The 15861-nt window shown below is 46.8% G+C and overlaps 1 protein-coding gene across 1 annotated transcript in view; it reads left to right on the top strand.

Annotated features, from left to right (window-relative positions):
- Positions 1–15861, top strand: part of CDC42BPB (CDC42 binding protein kinase beta) — a 134217-nt gene that overhangs the window by 112654 nt on the left and 5702 nt on the right. Inside the window, exons 27-36 of the mRNA XM_003799330.3 lie at positions 2101–2182; positions 3918–4134; positions 4506–4568; positions 5779–6375; positions 10421–10518; positions 10611–10695; positions 10816–10933; positions 11044–11161; positions 12071–12176; positions 12291–12361. Coding sequence (XP_003799378.1) covers positions 2101–2182; positions 3918–4134; positions 4506–4568; positions 5779–6375; positions 10421–10518; positions 10611–10695; positions 10816–10933; positions 11044–11161; positions 12071–12176; positions 12291–12361 — 1555 coding nt within the window. The remainder of the gene's footprint in view (positions 1–2100; positions 2183–3917; positions 4135–4505; positions 4569–5778; positions 6376–10420; positions 10519–10610; positions 10696–10815; positions 10934–11043; positions 11162–12070; positions 12177–12290; positions 12362–15861) is intronic.

Here is a 15861-nt window from a genome sequence, read left to right as displayed (position 1 = left end):
CTTACTTCTCATTTTTACCTTCACTTTAATTGCTTTACAATTCCAAAAATAAATGAAAGCTTAGTTATGACTTAAAGTGTACATTATAAATTTTTCCTGCTTTAGATAGCTTTGCATTGAAAAATTTGCCAAATAGGCATTTATTTAACATATGAAAACTACATGCCCAAAAATAAACAGAAAATATCCCAAAGAAAAATTGTGCAGCCTATGGTAATCAGTGCTATTCATTCATTTATTTATTTATATTTAAAACCAGGGGCCAGGCATGACTCATGCCTGTAATCCTAGCAGTCTGCAGGGCCAAGGTGGGTAGATTGCTTGAGCTCAGGAGTTTGAGACCAGCCTGAGCAAAAGTGAGACCCTCCCATCTCTACTAAAAAAATTGAAAAACCCAGGCTCAGCGCCTGTAGCTCACCGGCTAAGGACGCCAACCACATATACTGGAGTTGGCAGGTTCAAATCCAGCCCAGGCCTGCCAAACAACAATGACAGCTACAACCAAGAAATAGCTAGGCATTGTGGCAAGTGCCTGTAGTCGCAGCTACTTGGGAGGCTGAGGCAAGAGAATCACTGAAGCCCAAGAGTTGGAGGTTGCTGTGAGCTGTGACGCCATCGCACTCTACCTAGGGAGACATAGTAAGACTTTGTCTCAAAAACAAACAAAAAAAAAAAATTAAAAACCAGCCAGGCATAGTGGTACACGCCTATAGTCACAGTTACTTGAGAGGCTGAGGCAAGAGGATTGCTCAAGCCCAAGAGCTTGAGGTTGCTGTGAGCTATGACACCACAGTACTGAACCGAAAGCACAGAAAGAGACTGTCTTTTAAAAAAAAGTATATATGTATATATACATATATACTGTATACGGGTGTCCATAACGTTCATGTGTGATTTACTGTGTGAAACTATTTTAAATTGCACACAAACTTTATGTCCACCATATATATATATATATTTAAACCCCAAAAGCCTTTATTTATAGAGATGGCATGCAAAAGCTTTTGTGGGTAAAGTGCTTTAAAACATATAAGAAAGAAGTGGAGGGAGATAGCTTTCAAAAATAGATGAGAAAAGGAGAGTCCTTGCTTTTTAGATAACCTTGGTGAGTATTTTGGTATGTAAAAGAAGTCTGGAGCCATGGGCTTTGTGTGGCCATAACCTTCACTGCATGGCACTGTCTCTTGCTGTCCTCTTGGTGATAATGACATGTCCTGGTATCAGCTGCACAGAGAGGGTGGGGCCTCTTCCTCCCCCAGGTTGATGTCTCTGAGCTTTCATCTTTCATTTGTGAAATGTGGACAGGGCTACATCACTGCCATGTAGAGAGTTGTTGTGAAGGTCGACACATTGCTGGACAGGCAAGGGCCCTCCACGGAGAGCTATGGCTATACCCTCTCTGTTGTCTCCATATAATGGCATGCCTGGATGCTGTCAGCCACTCCAAGTGCCACATAGGACAGTACCTGCCACAGGCATTGTGACCATGGTCAGCACCTGCTCCAGGCTTGGGCCCATACTGGAGAGTCAGTCTCAGCATTGGTTCTTGAGGGCAGGGCTGCCTTGCAGGTGCCCAGAGGATGGCAGGGGTATATCTGTATCCTTTACAGCATTCAGTTTTCATGTGCCTCACTGTGCACACTTGAGCTCCTGGACTGGGGGTAAAGAGCCACAGGTGGACAAACATTTGGCCTGAACTTGAGTAATGGGCACTGTCTGGCAGAGCATGGTCTGTGCTGGATGCAGAGCCCAGAGTTGGAAGCAGTATTGGAGATAGCACAGTCATACTCACCTTTACATGTCTTGCCCTCTTCTTTACAAGTGTCAGGTATAGCCTAAGCAGGATTTATGACTAGAACAATCTGACATCCACCAGCAAGGCTTGGCACCCATACTTCCCTGACCATTGAAATATCTGCAGGGGCCTCAGGTGGTGTGTTGGCTTGTCAATGTGAGTCTTTTCTCAGCTAGGTAAAGGCAAGGGGCCTGCTTCTGTTGTAGGATATAAATGGTGGAAGTACCCTTTTCTGCTGAGTTGTGACAAATCAGGGCAGCCTATGTGTGTCCCTCCCAGGGTGGTGAATGTTTCTTTCTTCCCAGAGATGAAGAGTTCTCAGTGAGCTCAGTCTTGGCCTCTGATGTCATCCATGCCACACGCCGAGATGTCCCGTGTATATTCAGGGTATGTAATATTTTGTTTACTCTTGTCTATTTATCAGAGACTATTTCATTAATCTTTAAAAGAAAAAAATCACATGGTTAAATACAGCGATTCTTTTGCACATTTCACTATACCCCAGCATGGCTAAGCTTCCTGGCTGGCTCAGGTCCTTGTGCATGTCCCACCTGCTCTGCCTCTCTTGTTGGGACGCCTTCTCCAGCTTCTTCCCAGGCACCAGTTCCCCTCTTTACTACATTCGAAACTCAATGCCCATTGGTCTGTACTTCAGTCACTTTAGCCGCAGCATACTTCCCCCTCAAAGCAGCTTTAGGCAGATTACACACAGAACATGGCTGCTTTCACGTTCCTCCTCAGCACCTCTCCTTTCTAACTGGCGCAAAACAGGAAAAAATAAGTAGACTGGCTTGTCAGCATTTCTGTTGGCTGAGCTAATGAACCTTCACTGAATTAATGTTAGATATTGTGGCATTAGGAAGTTTCTAGAAGACTGTGGATCAAGTAAAGGAAGCTCCCTCAGAAACCCTCCCTCCATGGGAATTGTTACAAAACCAATAAAATTTGATTGACTACAAAACTACATCTATGAATCCTTTTTTTACTAAACGACATCTCTATTCAGAAACAATCTTTTGTGTACGATACATCATTTTGCAGCAACTAAAGCGATCCAGGTTTCCTAATAAGGGCTGGGAATACTCACAGGGAAGCGTGATTTGAGTGGGAGTGCTTTTGTTTGAGGTCCTGTTCTCTTTTCCCTGGACACATTCTGAGAATCTACTTGTATTTATTTATTTATTTTTGAGACAGAGTCTCACTTGATCACCCTGGGTAGGATGCCATGGCATCATCATAGCTCATAGCAACCTCAAACTCTTGGATTCAAGGGATCCTCTTTCCTCTACCTCCCAAGTAGCTAGGACTACAGGTGCTTGCCACAACACCTGGTTAGTTTTGTGTGTTTTTTTTTTTTTTTTTTTTTTTTTAGTAGAGACAGGTTCTCTCTCTTTGCTCAGGCTGGTCTCAAGCACCTGAGCTCAGGCATTTTCCCCACCTCAGCCTCCTAGAGTGCTAAGATTATAGTTGTGAGCCACCATGCCCAGCATGAGAATCTCTTTTTAATAAGATTGTTTTAAAAAGTAAATTTTTTAATGGGCAGTTGCATCATAGTTTTGGCAAGAACAGAATTAACTAAAATCTGACCAGGAAGACACTTCACAGACCTGTTTTTAACTCTACCCTCTTCCTGTTTGCTGCTAAGAACCTCCATGAACAGAGAGGTCTGCCCTGCCAGTTGCTGGAATCCAAATGCTCCAGTCATTCCTATAACTTTTTTTTTTTCGAGAGTTCTGCCCTATGCCCTGATCAGAGTGCAATGGCATCGTGGCTCACTGCAACCTCAGACTCGGGCTGTGGGCATCCTGTTGCCTCAGCCTCCGAAGCTGCTCACTGTGTGAGCAGGTGCTCACTGTGGCGCCCGGTTGGGTTTTTCCATTATTTTCATGAGTTGGGGTCTCATTCTCGCTCAGACAAGCCTCAAACTCCTGAGCTCAAGCAGTCCTCCTACCTAAGCCTCCTACAATGCTGGGATTACAGGTGTGAGCCACCACACCCGGCCTTCCCTATAATTTTTTACCTCTAGTGCTAAATGGATGTGAGCCAGCGTAGGGCATTTGGCGTGGTTTGGTTGTCTTATGGTTCTTCTCTATTTTTGTCTGTTTTGTTTTCTATCACGAAGGTGACAGCCTCTCTCTTAGGTGCACCTACTAAGACCAGCTCACTGCTCATTCTGACAGAAAATGAGAATGAAAAGAGGAAGTGGGTTGGCATTCTAGAAGGCCTCCAGTCTATCCTCCATAAAAACCGACTAAGGAATCAGATTGTGCATGTTCCACAGGAAGCCTATGACAGCACACTGCCTCTTATCAAGGCCATCCTGACAGCTGCCATTGTGGGTATGTCCCAAATGCTTTGTCCTAAATGTTTGGAACCTAGTGGTTGGGCTCCGAATTGCTCTGAAAAAAAAGAACAATTCAAATGGTGCTATGATGCCCAATCTGAACATTAAAACAGATTAAGACCACAGTTGTGTTGTCTGTTTGAATCCGGAAGTAGTTTCTTCATACATTTTAAGAAGCAGACCCCTCAACATACACCCAAATCAACACAGTCTGCGGTCAGCCTTGCAGAACCCATATATACAAGAAGTTGTGTTTTGTTGATAAAAATCCATGTGTAAGTGGAGCCTCACGGTTGAACCTGTGTTGTTTGAGAGTCGCCTGTGCTCACTTTATTTATGTTGTTCTTACCCTCGACCCCTCCACAGATGGAGACAGGATTGCAGTTGGCTTAGAAGAAGGGCTCTATGTCATAGAGGTCACTCGAGATGGTGAGTGAGTAGAGTGGGCTGATCTCTACCCTGGGGCATCTCAGGTTCAGCCTGGCCACTATAGTTGGGCACAGAGACAGCAGCAGGACATTCCTAGAGTTAACATGAAACTCAGATGCATAAGTTAAGCCACCATGTCTGAGAACACACAGAGAGAGGCAGACACAGCAGGTGCTCAGCAGCATCTCTGGCATAAGCACTGGTGCTTCAATGTGTGACTGTCACCAAATGTATGGTGATGCAGTGCAGCATTCCTCACCACATCCATCTCCTCTCTTCGAGGAGAGGATAGGGTAGGAGCCGAGGACTAGAGAAAGCCCCCCAGGAGGAGGCATGAGTCCTGGATGCACCATGGCTTCATTTGAGGTAAATTTTAGTTCCTTTGCTTCACTTTTAGACACTTCACTCTTTCTAGCAAAGAAAGGCAGAAGTATCTTTGCCCTTCCCCATTCACAGATGCAGAGTCTAGGAATAGAAAGATCAGGAGACTGTAACTGGCCCTGGGCCCTGAGCAGGGTCTCTGGGGCACATTGCCCAGGAATAAGGCAATGTTTCATGTAAGCTGCAGGCCCTTCCTTGTAAACCTGGGTGTCTCAACATGCTGGGTGCCATGGAGCAACAAGGGTGAGCCCAGGAGCCAGGTGTGGCTGTAGCCAGCCCAGGTTTAGCCCTTCAAAGTCTATACCAAGGGCTCTGGCTCAGGGAGTGTTGAGTGGAGATCCTAAGCCAGTTAGGGTATTGGGTTAATTTGGAGGCCACATGAGGGCTGGACAAAGGATCCCCAGTGAGGTTGGAGATGGCTCTTTGTTCCCCACTTACAACCCAAGGGTTTTTTGGTTCAAGGATGAGCTGGAATGAGGTCTATCCAGTCCACCCTGCAGGCTCTTCCTGCACTCAGGAATGACATGCAGCCAAGGTGGAAGCATTTTCCAGTTAGACCCCTGGTCCACTGGTGATGTATACATGAGTCTGAGCAGATACAGGCTGAGGTGTGTTAGAAGAATGACCCATGGGAGCTTCAGCGTGAGAGGGTTGTGTGAGGCCAGTGCCAACTTTTGTGTATGTATTAGAGGCAGGCTTTATAGAGAGCCATCAAGCGCTCACTCTGGGTAAAACGGGCTCAGGCTGAAGGCATGGGAAGGGAGCTAACAGGAGGGTCCTGGAGGCATTCATCTGCCTTGAGATGCTGATGTTCTTGTTCTTGCTGCAGTGATTGTCCGTGCTGCTGACTGTAAGAAAGTATACCAGATTGAGCTTGCTCCCAAAGAGAAAATTATAGTCCTCCTCTGTGGCCGGAACCACCATGTCCATCTCTGTCCATGGTCATCCTTTGATGGAGCAGAAGGCAACTTTGATATCAAGCTTCCAGAAACAAAAGGCTGCCAGCTCATTGCAACTGCAACGCTGAAGAAGAGCTCTTCAACCTGCTTATTTGTAGCAGTGAAGCGGCTGATCCTTTGCTACGAGATCCAGAGAACTAAACCTTTCCACAGAAAATTCAATGAAATTGTGGCCCCTGGAAACGTCCAGTGGATGGCCGTGTTCAAGGACAAGCTCTGTGTTGGCTACCCTTCTGGGTTCTCTCTGTTGAGCATCCAGGGAGATGGGCAGTCTCTAAACCTGGTAAATCCCAATGACCCCTCGCTTACGTTCCTCTCACAACAGTCTTTTGATGCCCTTTGTGCTGTGGAGCTCAAAAGTGAGGAGTACCTGCTTTGCTTCAGCCACATGGGATTGTACGTGGACCCGCAAGGCCGGAGGTCACGCACGCAGGAGCTCATGTGGCCTGCGGCTCCTGTCGCCTGTAGTATGTATATGTTTTTCTGTTGCATATCCCTGTTGCTGCTTTCCACATCAACAATTGGCATGTGTCCTATTTTGCTTTGGTTCGTCTTCCAGTTCCCTTAGTTGAGTAGGCACAGAAGCATCAGAAGGGGGCTCTGCGGTTTCCCGTGGTAGAAAATGAGGTCCAAACAGCTCATCTCAGACCGGCAGTGGGTGGGTGGGCTTGTCAAGTGAGCCATGAGCTTCCCCTCATGAGCAAGATCCCCACTGCCCTTAGCCCCACTCCCCAGCTCATAGGGCCTCATCCCTCCAGGGGGGAAGGATGACTCAGCAGAAGACCCTAACAGTAGGCATGGGCCCCTGGACAGAAGGGCTAGGTGAATGGATGCAGGGACATGGTGTTTATTCCCTTTTAAAAAGGCCTTGTACATAAATAGAGATAAAATGAGTTGAAGCTTTTTAATAGCCAGAAACAATTCAACTCTCATGTGTAAGTTTCAGTCCCTCTTGGGACAGCTGTTCTTTGAGAGTGGTGGAAGTTGTTCTGGAAAAGAGTTGGGTTATTAATTTGCTTAGTTTAAGTGAATTTCTCATGTGAGTGGTAGCCCTGGTGGAATTCGGAAGCACTGATTTGCTTGGGAAGTAATAAGGGCTGCAAAGCTTGGTGAGCTGGGCGCTGGAGCCTGGGCTTGATAGGTGGGTACTTCCTGCCTGGCCTGCTGTCTGATCATTTTTAAGAAACCTTAAAGCTTGAGATTCTTCTGTTTAATATATCAGAGTAGCCTGCATTAGCAGGTCAAGAGAAAGCAGAGAATCATGTCAGACTAGCCAGCAGGCACACGTTAATTTTGAAGTAGGAGCAGATGGGAATAATTGGGGGTGGGAGGTGTGATGTCATGTTTTTCCTTGATTGCCTAAAGCTAAAACCTTTGGTCTGCCTCACTGCTGTCTTTGCCAAGCTAACAGCACAACCAGGGGCATCGGACCAGACAACTAGGCCTGTGAGGGGAACTACCAGCTTTGGCTCACAGAGACTTGACTGCAATGTGTCCTGACTATTCCCGGGAGGCCTAGACCACTGCAGATATACCAGTGGGTGGGGATCAGGCCTGAGGCCTGGAGTGGTGTGCGCAAAAAAGGGGTTAGTCCCACTGCCTCAGGACTCCTTGTCCTGGCCTCTTCCTATCACATGTATCCTCTCTATGGCAGCCAGCACAGGGGTCAAAACCACATAGATTCCTATTTGTTGGGTCCTTACCTCTAGCACTTTTAAGTTTTTACAAAGTTTAATGTCAAAAGAGATCCAAGTTGCTGCGATGTTTTGTTTTGTTTTGTTTTTTTCTCGAGACAGAGTCTTACTTTGTCACCCTCATTAGATTGCTGTGGCATCATAGCTCACAGCAACCTCAAACTCCTGTGAGGAGTGAGAGTGAATCACTCTCAAGTGATTCTCTTGCCTCAGCCTCCCAAGTTGCTGGGGCTACAAACTCCCTCCACAGTGCCTGGCTATTTTTAGGGATGGGGGGTTTCGATTTTGTTTAGGCTGGTCTCAAACCTGTGAGCTCAGGCAATCCACCTGCCTCAGCCTCCCAGAGTGCTAGGATTATAGGCGTGAGCCACTGTACCTGGCCCTCTGTGATGTTTTTGTAATACTTAAGTAATTTTTATCATGGGGAACTGTTCTCTCTGAACCCAATAGTTAGTACTTTATATTTGTGGCCTCACCTACCCCTCCTTATCCCTTAGGGCAAGTGTCATCATCCTCCTATAGAAGAAACTGAGAGACACAGAGCTCAGTGTGACCTGCATAAGCCACCCATCAAATCAGTCAGACTCCAAAGCTCATATTCTTTCCACTATAATAATATCTTCTTAGTTGAAATTTTCCTTTAATCAGGACATCTCAGTTTATCACTTTGTCCTCAAATTAGTTTGCTTCCTGGTTCCTTGCAGATAAAACTCCAAACATTCTGCAAGTAAGAGGGGCTTTCCTCAGAAGTCCCCTGTGTGTGAATGTTCCTCTGAATATTATCTTAGGGTCTACTTTTGCACCTGGGACTCAAAAAGAGAGTGTCTCATGAGTGTATCTGAAATGTCCTTTTTTTTTTTTAGACAGTGTCAAGCTGTCACCCTGGGTAGAGTGCCGTGGCGTCACAGCTCACAGCAACCTCCAACTCTTGGGCTTAAGCAATTCTCTTGCCTCAGCCTCCCAAGTAGCTGAGACTACAGGTGCCCACCACAATGCCCGGTTGTTTTTGGTTGTAGTTGTCATTGTTTTGGCCTGCCTAGTCTGGATTTGAACCCACCAGCTCTGGAGTATGTGGCTGGCATCTTAACTGCTTGAGCTACAGGTGCCAAAGGTGCCAAGCCTGAAATGTCTTTTTTGAGTCAGTTTGGTTGACTAGTTCCAGCATTTTTGTTTACTTCCCAAACTGTTTGGTTTTCTTTTTTGTATTAAAAAAGACTGATATGTAGCTTGTTTAGAATCTGTAGTAGAACTAGCAGAATTTTTTTTTTTTTTTTGAGACAGAGCCTCAAGCTATCCCCCTGGGTAGAGTGCCGTGGCGTCACAGCTCACAGCAACCTCCAACTCCTGGGCTCAAGCGAGTCTCCTGCCTCTGCCTCCCAAGTAGCTGGGACCACAGGCGCCCACCACAATGCCTGGCTATTTTTTGGTTGCAGCCATCGTTGTTTGGCAGGCCCAGACTGGATTCGAACCCGGCACCTTAGGTGTATGTGGCTGGCGCCTTAGCCACTTGAGCCACAGGCGCCAAGCCCAGAAGTTTTTTTTTTTGTTTTTTTTTTTGAGATGGAGCCTCAAGCTATCCCCCTGGGTAGAGTGCCATGGCATCACCCTCACAGCAATCTCCAACTCCTGGGCTCAAGCGAGTCTCCTGCCTCAGCCTCCCAAGTAGCTGGGACTACAGGCGCCCGCCACAACGCCTGGCCATTTTTTGGTTGCAGCCATCATTGTTGTTTGGCGGGCCCAGGCTGGGGATTCGAACTGCCACCTTAGGTGTATGTGGCTGGCGCCTTAGCCGCTTGAGCCACAGGCGCCGAGCCCAGAAGTTTTTTAAAAGTGCATTTTCAGCTAGTGAAGTATGACAGGATACAGATTAATTCTCACCCTGGAGATTAGAAGAGCCAGGAACGAGAGGTAACCTGGAGCTCTCTTGGATTATGTGGTCTATGTTTCCTCAAGGAGGTCCAGGAGCCACGCCTGGATGAGGTTGTGTGTGTGACAACAGTGAGCATATGTCTACAGCAGGGTGGCTGGAGGAGGGGAACTGTACTGCTCCTTTCTCTCTGGCAAGTAGTGCAGCTGTGTTTTATTGCTATTCTAAATGTAGAAAAGCCCCCTTAAACTTCACATGCCAAATGGTTCAATAATCTTGCTCTCACCCTTCAGGCAGTAGAGTGACTTTCTGTCATAACCCGACAGCTACCCATAGTCACAACAGAGTGGAAAAGGAAGATAGCACAAACCACGGTGTTTCCTGAAGGAAAATGATTCTCACTTTGTGTGTTCACATCAGCTTTCAAAAGGGATACCTACCACATTGTTGAAGGACTGTAGCCTTAGACTAGTGGGATAGTTGCCCTGAACTCAGCAGTGGTTTTTGTGTGGAGGTTTTAAATACCTACCTAGAAACCTGCACGTTGGCATCTCTTAGGAATTAGCCTCAAAATACTGGGTAGTTGGTCTTTACCTGCATCTCAAATATGTTGAGCCTGAATTAATAACCTTTTGCAATAATCTTGTCTGATAAAAGCTAAATGAAAAGGCAGACTATTTAAAGTCACCTTCACTGTCTGTACTGTGGTATTTAAAATGTTACTTAAAGTGGTAGTGAGGCAGGTAGATATCTGAGTGTGTGTGTTTGAACTCTGAAATGAAGATGAACTCCAGAGTGGACCTGGAGTCTGTGATGATATGACCCGGGCGAGGGCTATGCCGCCTCCTCTGCACTCTTTCAGTTCCTAGGTGTGGCCTTCAAGAACTGAGGGCAGGTGAGTTCCACGGTGCCTACCTGGTTGCTCACCTTGCTCTGCTCCATCTGCGCTAGGTTGCAGCCCCTCCCATGTCACAGTATACAGCGAGTATGGCGTCGATGTCTTTGATGTGCGCACCATGGAGTGGGTGCAGACCATCGGCCTGCGGAGGGTAAGGAGGTCTTAGCACCCTCAGTTCAGGGAGGATCCTTCTGCTCTTCCCAAAGGCATGCGCTTACATCCTTCCTCTGGTCCCCCATGCAGATAAGGCCCCTGAACTCAGAAGGCACCCTCAACCTCCTCAGCTGTGAACCTCCACGCTTGATCTACTTCAAGAACAAGTTCTCAGGTAGGCCTTTCTCAGCAGATGGGAGCGGAGGCAGGGACAGCCTGTCAGACGGCCCAGGATACAGACACAAAGTACTTGCGCTATAGCTGCAGTCACCGTGCACTGTCCCTCCTTGCTTAGGAGCTGTTCTCAACGTGCCGGACACTTCTGACAATAGCAAGAAGCAAATGCTTCGAACCAGAAGCAAACGGCGATTTGTATTCAAGGTTCCAGAGGAAGAGAGATTGCAGCAGCGGCGGTAGGAGCTGGATCCCACAGGGCCAGCTTGGCCTGGCTATAGCAACGGGTGGATTAGAGCCAAAAGGATTCTTACATATTTATGAACCTTTCATGTTTCCTTTTTCCCAGGGAGATGCTTAGAGACCCAGAATTGAGATCCAAAATGATATCCAACCCAACCAACTTCAACCACGTGGCTCACATGGGCCCAGGTGATGGAATGCAGGTGCTCATGGACCTGCCTCTGGTGCGTTCCTGGGCCAGGGCTTAGGGGAAACATGGGCAGGGGCACTCCATCCCCTCCTCCCTGTGTAAGCAGCCGAGTCTGTGCAAACTGTCTCCTCCTCTGCACTCTGGAGCATCTGTCATTCAATCCAGTCTCAGCTGAAACTCCCTTCATGAGCATTTTCCTCATCAGGAGGCTTTGTGGGCTTTGGCCCATGTGCCCTTCCCAGGCAATGTGATGCCACAGGTGTCAGTGTATGTTAGTGTCTGTCACCATCTCAGCCTATTAGTGTTTCATAAAGAAACCAGCTATCAGATTATGATATCTAAATAATGCCTTAGTATGAGCCCATAATATACTTTTTTTCTTTTTTAGTTTAGAAAGTGTATTTTCTGGCTCGGCGCCTGTGGCTCAAGTGGCTAAGGCGCCAGCCACATACACCTAAGGTGGCGGGTTCGAATCCCCAGCCTGGGCCCGCCAAACAACAATGATGGCTGCAACCAAAAAATGGCCGGGCATTGTGGTGGGTGCCTGTGGTCCCAGCTACTTGGGAGGCAGAGGCAGGAGACTTGCTTGAGCCCAGGAGTTGGAGGTTGCTGTGAGCTGTGATGCCACGGCACTCTACCCAGGGGGATAGCTTGAGGCTCTGTCTCAAAAAAAAAAGAAAGTGTATTTTCTACTTGGGAGGCTGAGGCAAGAGAATCGCTTAGGCCCAGGAGTTGGAGGTTGTTGTGAGCTGTGTGACACCACGGCACTCTACCAAGGGCAACAAAGTGAGACTCTGTCTCTACAAAAAAAAAGAAAGAAAGAAAGTGTATTTTCTGTAGGATCTGACTTGGCCCAGGGTTGCTGATGCTGATTTTTGGTTCCATACTGGTTGAGACCCTTGGCCAAGTACCCAAGTGCTTACATGCCGCTTTTTCTGCCTAGAGTGCCGTAGCCCCTTCCCAAGAGGAAAGGCCTGGCCCCACCCCTGCCAACCTATCCCGGCAGCCTCCATCCAGGAACAAGCCCTACATCTCGTGGCCCTCATCAGGTACCAAGGAAGCACAGCCCCCAGGATGGGGGAGGCTGGAACAGTGGGACCCCCAGCTTTTGATTCCATTCTAGATGTTTTTCCCCCAAGACAACAGCTGTCCTTGTTCTGTAGGTGGATCGGAGCCCGGGGTGACTGTGCCTCTGAGAAGCATGTCTGATCCTGACCAGGACTTTGACAAAGAGGTAAGACTTGCCCAACGCAGTGCGATGGCCCAGGCAAGTGCAGGGTCTGCATGTGCACAGTGCTGAGGTAGCTGTTCTTTGGAAAAAGATGCCCCATCTACATGGAGCAGCACCGGGCCCAGCTAGCTGAGAGGCAGGAAGTGAGGCAGCTGAGCCTGCACCACAGGAAGAAAAGCCACCTGGTGCCAGGCCCTGGGTGATGTAAAAGCCCCTCTGGAACTCCCCACTCACGCCTCTAGGGCTGTGCAGAGGGAGGTAAGCATGATGTTACGGAGAGAGGGTGAAGACCCTCCTCCAGCCTGGCCTGAGCCGAAGCCTCTGCCAGACCCAGAAAAGGCAGCTCAAGCCAGTGCTGGGCCAACTCCTTTGAGGATCTAGTCCTGTCTTCCCTCATTGCCCCCAGCCACTGCTGCCTGGGCTCCTGTTAAGAGCACCAGGTCTCCTTCAGGGGTGTTGATGGGGGGGCAGAGGCTGTCACACTAGCCCCACCAGGAATAAAAGCTTTCTACCCACTGACCTCTTCCCCTGCACCCTTCATCCTGCTCTTCTCTGTGGAGTTTAATATACTGAAATGTGACCCACAGCAGTTTCTTTTCTCGGGAAGGGCTTTCCATGCTGGCCTGTGCTGTCCCCCTCCTTTTGGGATGACAACTTGGGGTCAGGCTGAGGAAGCCATTCAGAGGACCAACCCTGCTTCTGGCAGTGTCTTCATACACTGTGAGGTCTCATGCTCTAGGCCTTGGATCCCCTGCATGCAGTGGGGATGGAGATGAGAATCCAGCTGAGGTGGGAAATGTTCAGCACCACAGCTGTTGCACGTCTCTACCCCTGGGGACCCTTCTGCAGGAGGGAAGTGAGGCAAAGGCGCTTTGCCTCAGCTTTTGCTTCTGAACTGACAGGCAGATTCACCCAACCTGTGTCTGATTCCTACTGTGGTCAGCTGTTCTTCCTCTGTGACATCTGCCTTCATAACCATCGTCTGTCTTACTGCCTTTCACTTGGTGCTTTATAGGGGCTTTTTATAAACTGTGGTTCTTATCAATTGCAAGTACTAGTCCCAGTATCATTTATCATTTAATTTTAAGGGTTTTCACATGAAATTTGTTGTTTTCCTGTACCCCAGTTTATCCTTTTTAGTTAAGGTAATAGAGTCTCTTCCAGAGCTTTGCAGGGTTTTCTCTTCTCTTTGTCCCTTCATCTTGAATGTTTGTGTTTGCATGTTTATGAAAGGTCAGGATGGTGTGTGCACATCTGCACATTGCCTTTCTTGGGGCACTGGCCAGGATTCTGCAACAGTCAGTTGGTCCCGGTCCTGGATAGTACAGGGCCTGTGCTCCTGCCAGGTCTCTCTGCGGAGGCTGGTGTCACCTAGCTCAGGAGTTGTTTTTCTCTCCTAGCTTGGTAAAAGTTTTCAATAAGGATGGGGTGATGGATATTGATCAGATGCTATTTTAGCATTTCCAAAGAGATCTTCATAGGTTTTGCCTACCACCTACTGATGTAGTGAGTCATTATAGTTGATTTCCTTGCATCCTTAGAATAAATCCTCCTTGGCCATAAAGTATTATTTTTATTTTTTGAAGAGACAAGGTCTTGCTCTATTGCCCAGGCTAGAATGTAGTGGCATCATCACGGCTCACTGCAGCCTCGAACTCCTAGGCTCAAGTAATCCTCCTGCCTCAGCCTTCCAAAGTGCTGGGATTACAGGTGTGAACCACCATACCTGGCTGTGAAGTGCTGTGTTTTTGGTACACTGGTACATTCAGTTTAGAGCATTTTGTTCTTATCAGGAAAGTTGACCTATGCCTTTCTTTTCCTCTGCCATCTTTGGCCAGCTTTGTTTTCAGGACTATGCCAGCTTAAGCGCTAAATTAAGACATTTGCGACTCTTAGTTCCTAGAGCTTAGGAATTTTCTTTCCCTAAAGGTTTCATAGACTTCCTTTTAAAACTGCCTGCAAGTGGTAGCTTTTAGAGGTAGGTCTCTATGTTTTTATTTTACTTTTTCTCTCAACTGTCTGTTTTGAACATTTTCAGGCCTCCAAAGAGTTGTAAGAATAATAATGTGAATAACTCATATGTGACTTGACTAATTCATTTTGCCGTATTTAATTTTTCTGGCAGAACCAGTTGAAAGTGAATTGCAACATCACAGCAACTCTTAGTACTTCTGAGAAAGGGCCTCCCCATCAGCCACAGGGCAACACCCAGGAGCATCTCTTTGCCAGCTCCCCGTGGAGTATTCATATGTCTCCCACCTGGCCTAATGATGTCAAATGAATAAGTAAATACCTATAAGCATGTGTGCACATGTGCACACACAACTCTTCCTGATATTCTCTTGTATGACCATAGTATAGCTACAAGTTGATAATCTGCATATTCTAATTTTTTCAGTTATCCCAATAATGGCCACGTAACTTTTTCTGGAATGAGTCCCAGTCCATGGTCGCACATTGCATGTTGTTACCCTTCACTCTGAAACAGGCCTTCAGTCTTCACCTGGCATAATAGTATCGTTTTTGTAGTTAGCACTTCTATTATTTTACAGAAGGCCCCTTGGTTTGATTTGTCTGGTGTTTCCAGGTTGTGAGATGAAGATTGTGTGTCCCAGGTTGCAGTACCACACAGAGGACTTGGTGGCCTGCTCAGGGTGTTGTATCCCGAGGCAGATAGTGCCTGTCTCCTCTGCACTGACCTTGTTTGTTCCTCTTAAACTTAAGTGAAATTCGTACATAAAGTTGCCACCATGTCTGTCTCATTCAGGAGGATTTTCCCATTCTAGACATTTCACATAAATCTAATGAGATGTCTTTTGTATATAAATAAGTATTTGGCCCTTTTTATCTGACTTATTTTACTTTGCATGAGGTTTTTGAGGTTCACCCTTATAGCAGTTTTCAGGGTTTTCATTTTTATTGCTAAATAGTGTTCCATTGTACAGATAGACCACAGTTTCTCTTCCCATTCTTCCATTGATGAACATCTGGACTAGTTCTGCCTTTTGGTTACTGTGTATATGCTTCTGTGAACATATGTATACATGCATTTGTCAAAGTACTTGTTTTCACTTCTTTTGAGTATATACCTAGGAATGGAAGTGCTAGGTTTATATAGTAAATCTGTGTTTAGCTTTCTGAGGTACTGCCAAATTATCTGTGCAGCTGTACCATTTTACTACTCCCACTGGTAATGTATGAAGGTTCTGATTTCGCCACATCCTCACCAATACTTATTATTTTCTTTTCCTAGTAGTCACACTAGTGGATATAAAGTGGTACCTGATTGTGGTTTTGATTTGCATTTCTCTAATGACTAATCATGTTGAGCATCTTTTCTTATACTTTTGGCCATTTCTCTTTGGAGAAATGCCTACTCAAGGCCTTTACCTAATTTTATTTGGCTTGTCTTTTTGAAGTTGAGTTGTAGGAATTTCTTTTTTTTTTTTTTTTTTTGAAACAGAGTCTCACTAGGTTGCCCTGGGTAGAGTGCTGTGTTGTAA

This window comes from Otolemur garnettii, unplaced genomic scaffold (assembly GCF_000181295.1).
Source record: "Otolemur garnettii isolate 467f Iridium unplaced genomic scaffold, OtoGar3 scaffold00149, whole genome shotgun sequence".
Taxonomy (NCBI): domain Eukaryota; kingdom Metazoa; phylum Chordata; class Mammalia; order Primates; family Galagidae; genus Otolemur; species Otolemur garnettii.
The sequence above is the reverse complement of the archived record's forward strand: the minus strand, read 5'-3'. Positions and strand labels throughout refer to the sequence as shown.